Source organism: Mesitornis unicolor, unplaced genomic scaffold, assembly GCF_000695765.1.
Source record: "Mesitornis unicolor isolate BGI_N332 unplaced genomic scaffold, ASM69576v1 scaffold39876, whole genome shotgun sequence".
NCBI classification, from domain to species: Eukaryota; Metazoa; Chordata; class Aves; order Mesitornithiformes; family Mesitornithidae; genus Mesitornis; species Mesitornis unicolor.
Genome location: NW_010193922.1, coordinates 1 through 5,491, shown reverse-complemented (window position 1 = coordinate 5,491; position 5,491 = coordinate 1). Strand labels below are relative to the sequence as shown.

General features: G+C 56.1%; 1 protein-coding gene across 1 annotated transcript; it reads right to left on the bottom strand.

Annotated features, from left to right (window-relative positions):
• Window positions 1-76: 76 nt before the first annotated feature.
• LOC104535874 (U5 small nuclear ribonucleoprotein 200 kDa helicase-like) lies at window positions 77-3,955 on the bottom strand (the record flags this gene model as incomplete). Its single annotated transcript, XM_010187617.1, has 10 exons — window positions 3,801-3,955; window positions 3,485-3,679; window positions 3,136-3,309; window positions 1,938-2,098; window positions 1,491-1,718; window positions 1,177-1,368; window positions 916-1,094; window positions 654-805; window positions 264-372; window positions 77-185 (listed from the first exon to the last, which is right to left on the bottom strand). Coding segments are annotated over exons 4-10 (1,035 nt in total), but the record flags the coding sequence as incomplete, so codon positions are not given.
• Between the last annotated feature and the right edge of the window lie 1,536 nt (window positions 3,956-5,491).

The following is a 5,491-nucleotide window of genomic DNA, read 5'->3' as shown; positions in this document are numbered from 1 at the left end:
GGAGAAGAAATCCACGCCCCAGGCAAAAAAACCCAGGTATTTGCAGGCCAGAAGTGATGCCCCGCTCCTCACCCACCTTTTTGGAGCCCTGGCACATGATGACGCAGCGGCCCTCGTCGTCCTGCAGCGGGCGGTTGGCGTGGCCCACCATCTGCAGGACGTCGTAGATGGGGTAATCCACGTACCTGGGGCACGGAGAGAGCGTTAGTGAAGCTCCACGGGAAGGGGACGAGGGTTTTTGGGATGAGGGCAGCGACACTCACGCGTGGATCTTGCCGTTGTAGTACTGCGTGTCCATGATGATCACCAGGTGAGCGGCGATGCTCATCCCCCAGCAGAGGCTGCGGGAGGCAACCATCACCTGGACCGCGCCTGCAAGGGGTGCAAGAGCGGTCAGAGCACCACAAATGAGCCAAAATTGGGCAACTGGGAGAAAGACGGGGGGGTTTTGTGCTTGGGCAGACAGGTTTTGGCACACAGGGAGGTCTGGGGGAGATGAGGAAGTTTAAGACCACAGGATTTTTAGGCTGAGAAGCGGCACAAGGCTTGGGCAAGCTGTTATCTCCGGTCCAGAGGCTGTGGGAGCTGCCAAGCTCTGGGGTAAAGGGATTTCAGGGTAGGAGAAGTGGCTGTCCCCGTCCCAGGCCGCTCACCGGAGCTGAAGAGCTGCTCCACCACGCGCCGCTCCATGGCCGTCAGCCCCTCGTGCAGGTAGCCCACGCCGTTGACCAGCGTCTCCTTCAGGGTGTTGTCGTTCAGCTTGTCCAGGTAAGGGACCAGGTCCTTCTCTGCGCAGTGCAGGAACCTGCGAGTGACACCCAGCGAGGCCACAACCGGTCACTAACTGTCCCTCCATCTATAGCACCAGCCAAAACCCACGCCCTCGTCTCCGCCAGAGGGACACGGCGCCGTTACCTCTGCCTCTGGACGTCGGAGGCGCAGGTGGTGAGGATGTTGATGGCCGTGAGCCGCGTCTGCTTGCGGGACGGGACGAAGACGATGACGGGCTTTTTGGGCGAGTGCTTCATGATGGCGTGGTAGACGGGCTTGGCCATGGAGAGCAGGCGCGTCTGCGTGTGGCTGATGTTGAAACCCTGCGGGGACAGAGCAGCAGGCGGTGACGCTGGCCTGGAGCCCGGGGAGAAGGGAAAGGAGACGAAGTCCCCCAAACCTCACCTGAATGTGCAGCTCCAGGGGCACGGGGCGGACGTTGGGGTGGAAGTTGAAGGTGGAGGTGGCGCTGCAGCCCAGCCAGTGAGCCACGTCCTTGGCGTTGGACAGGGAGGAGCTGAGGGCCACGATGCGGATGGGGCGCTCGATTTGGGAGGAGATGTAGCGCATGCGGGAGCAGATCACCTCCAGCACCGGCTGTGAGCAGGAGAAGAGGTTGGAGCAGATCACCACCGAGCTCTCCACAGCCACAGCCACTTCCATCTCATTAGTGTTGCTTCCAAGACCATCGCCCTAACGAGCGGCGCTCCCAGACTCACCCCGTTTTCACCCCCGATGAGATGCACTTCGTCCACGATGAAGAGGTTGACGTTCTGGACGTTCTTGCGCTGTTTCCAGCGCCGTGAGAGGATGTCCCACTTCTCTGGGGTGCTGATGATGATGTTCCCTTTGCCCAGAAGCTTCAGGTCGGTGCTGGTCTCCCCCGTCAGCAAAACCACCTTTTTATTGAGGCGCTCCTGGAACTTCTCGTACCAGTCCATGAAGACCTGCCGAAAACACAAAGGGGTGCTGCTGTTATCCTTAAAGTACAACAGATCCAACCAGATTTCCTGGAGACACACACACATGCAGGGACCAACACCAAACCCCAATTAATTAAAAGACTCAGGAGTCATCCCGAGGGACGTGGCAGCAAAGAAGGGATGAGGAGAAGTGAAATGGGAGGAGGAAGCAAATCTAAGGCTTCATTTCTCCCCGGGATTCACCTGCTCTGCCAGGGCCTCCATGGGGGTGATGTAGACGCAGCGCCCCTCCGAATTCTGCAGCAGCATCCTCAGGATGGCGAACTCGGCACAAATGGTCTTCCCGCTTCCCGTGGGGGCACCCACAAACACGTTGTCATCGCTGTTATAAACCGTGTTGAACACTGCGGGCAGACAGAAAATCAGCTCTGTGTAGCTCAAACGGGGGCAACAGCACAGAAAAGAGCAGCTTAAGCAGTTTAAGTTTAAGCAGTTTAAGTTTACAGCCTTGGGGACGAGTGGCTGGAAAGGACCTGGGGTGTTGGTGGCAGCAGATCCCATGAGCCAGCAATGTGCCCTTGAGCCAAGAAGGCCAACGCCATCCTGGGCTGGATGAGAAGGGGTGGTTGTAGGGCAGAGAGGTTCTCCTGCCCCTCTGCTCTGCCCTGCTCACACCACAGCTGCAATCTTGTGTCCAGTGCTGGGCCCTCAGCTCCAGAAGGACAGGAACTGCTTGAAAGAGTCCAGCAGGGCCACCAAGTGATGGAGGGAGTGGAGCATCTCCTGCTGAGGAGCGGCTGAGGGAGCTGGGGCTCTTGAGCTTGGAGCAGAGGAGACTGAGGGGTGCCCTCATTCCTGGGGATCCATTGGGAAAGGGCAGTGTCAGGAGGAAGGAGCCAGGCTCTGCTCTGGGATGGCCATGACAGGACAAGGGCAATGGGTGCAGCTGGAGCACAGGAGGTTGATGTGAACATGAGGACAAACTTTGTCAGTGTGAGGGCACAGAGCATGGCCCAGGCTGCCGAGAGGTTGTGGAGTCTCCTTGTGTGCAGACACCCAAAGCCCTGGCCGTGTTCCTGTGTGACTGCTCTGGTGATCCTGCTCTGGGGGGGCTGCACTGGGGGAGCTTTCCAGGTCCCTTCCAATTCCTGATATTCTGTGAAGCAAAATCTCCATGGATTTCTATCAAAACCAGCCCTGCATTGGCTGCTTGATGTACTTGAGGAGTAGATCACAGATATTCTGGTGCCTGGAGGAAGTCTTCAAGCCATCAAACTGCTGAGGCTCAGGGAGGTAGAGGGGATACACTATTTCCTATTGAACTTCCTCACGTTATGTGAATAAACCCCCAAAAAGCAAAGCCACGGGACTGTGAACACCAGAAGGGCCAGGGTCTCAATGAGAGGCGTTTTGGAGGAGAGGGGGCAGAGGCAATACCCACCCTGGGTCTGGATGGGGTTGAAGAAAGGGAACTTATCCTGGTAGAGGCTCTCGAAGGCGCTGTTGCGCAGGGCTGAGACGGGCAGCGGCTGCAGGTCCAGCAGCTCGGTGGGAGGAGGGTACTTCTCAGGCAGGATCAGGTGGCGGAAGGAGACGGGCAGCTGGGTCTCGCAGGCTGTCAGAGACACAAAAACCCCAGTTTTACCTCTAAAAGCACTCCATGGTTTAATGCTGACCCCCAGCCCTGCTGTCACAAAGTCCTTCCCCCAAAGCAGCGCTGGGATGGGGCACAGACCCATCAAAACCGTAGAGGGAAGCGATGTGGAGGCACCCTGGGTAGCATCACTCACAGAGCCAGCGGTCGGACACCACGCGGATGAAGTACTGAGGGGGCAGCGGCTCAAACACCGGCACGAAGAAGGTGACGAGGTGCTCGTCCTGTGCGTATTTGGCTTTCAGCAGGTTTTTTTGTACTCGTGGTGCAGGATCACTTCGCTGTCCACGTCCTCCACCAGGATCCAGAACGCTTCAGATGTGCCGTGGACCTGGGGAAAAGCAGCCGTTACCCTCGTATCGGGGTCCAGATCCCCTCCATTCAGCTACACACCAGTTCTGCCCCCCCCAAAAAGGGTATTTATCCTGGTGATATTCGGCTTGGCAGCTCACCTTCTCATCCCACTGGAAATCGGGGGCAATGGTGAGCTCCACTTTCAGGGTGGAGCGGGTAATGGGCTGCAAATGGACCGAAAGCTCCAGTTTTGGAAAGAGGTGAACGTATTTGTGGATCGTTTTGCCCATTTTGGGCATTCGGATCAGTTCCCCTGCAAGAGAAAGGCGCTGCTGTCAGGACAGACGGACAGCAGGGTGACAGACAGCTCCCAAAATGCACAACGTTCAGTGCTGGTGATCCAAACGGGTGCCAGGTGTCCCAGGCTGAACCAAGACCCAGTTTTACCCCTTTAATGAGAGAGGAACAAGCCCAGTTTCCGGGTCAAAACAGAAGAGAATGAAGAGGCAGACGCCTCCCCCAGTCCCCGTACCTATTTCGTTATGGTTCAAGTCGTAGAGGCGCTCAAAGGGGAAATTCTTCTTCTCGATCTTCTTCACCACCTCTTCGGGCAGTTTCTTGAACTGGCGCAAGGGGCACATGGACTGCCACCTGCGGGGACAGCACGGGCGAGAAATGAGGTCCCCAGGGCACCGAGGTCCCCAAAAACCAGCCCTCGGCCAGCTCCTGAACACCCCAACAGGCACACGCGCTCTCCTTCCCAACCCCTGCCGAATCTCACGCGGTTGCAACCAGAAGACACCTCTGAAACATCACTTACATGCGCTTGTCGATCATCTTGCAGAGGTTGAGGGTCTTGTCGGTGAGCTGGGCCCAGCCGCGGTTCAGGACGATCTCAAAGATGGCGCGCATCAGCCGCCCCGCGGACTGCGGGACACAGAGCAGCTCAGCTGCCATCCTCACCCCCATTTCTCCTCTTTTCTACCCGTTTTCCTGCCCAGCCATGGGGTGGCAGAACGGTTTGGGTCGGAAGAGACCTCTGAAAGCTCATCTAACCCCTCCATGGGCACCTTTCTCCAGACCAGGCTGCTTGAGCTGCATCCAACCTGACTCTGAACACAGGGATGGGGCATCTCCCTTCTGAGGGGCGGCTGAGGGAGCTGGGGCTCTTTAGTTTGCAGAAGAGGAGACTGAGGGGAGACCTCATTCATGTTTATAAATATTTCAAGGGTGAGTGTCACGAGGATGGAGCCAGGCTCTTCTCGGTGACAAACAATGATAGGACAAGGGGTAACGGACACAAACTGGAACACAGGAGGTTCCACTTCAATTGGAGAAGAAACTTCTTCTCAGTGAGGGTGACAGAGCCCTGGCCCAGGCTGCCCAGAGAGGTTGTGGAGTCTCCTTCTCTGCAGACATTCAAAACCCGCCTGGACGCCTTCCTGTGCAACCTCATCTGGGTGTTCCTGCTCCGGCAGGGGGATTGGACTGGATGAGCTTTGGAGGTCCCTTCCAATCCCTGACGGTCTGGGATTCTGTGATCCACGGCTTCTCTGAGCAACCCCTGGCAGTGCTCACCACCCCATAACAACACCTCATAATAATATCAACAATAACTCTTCCTTATACCCAACCCAAATCTCCCCTCTTTCAGCTTAAAACTGTTACCCCTTGTCCTATCACTACAGAAAAGTCTTTCCTTATCCTTGCCATAAGTCCCCCTTGAGTTATTGAATTATATTGAATTATACTTACATATTACATATGTAATATGTATACTTACATAGTATTATATAGTTATTATACTTGTATTGGTATATATATAGTATATTACTGGGGGTGTTGGTTG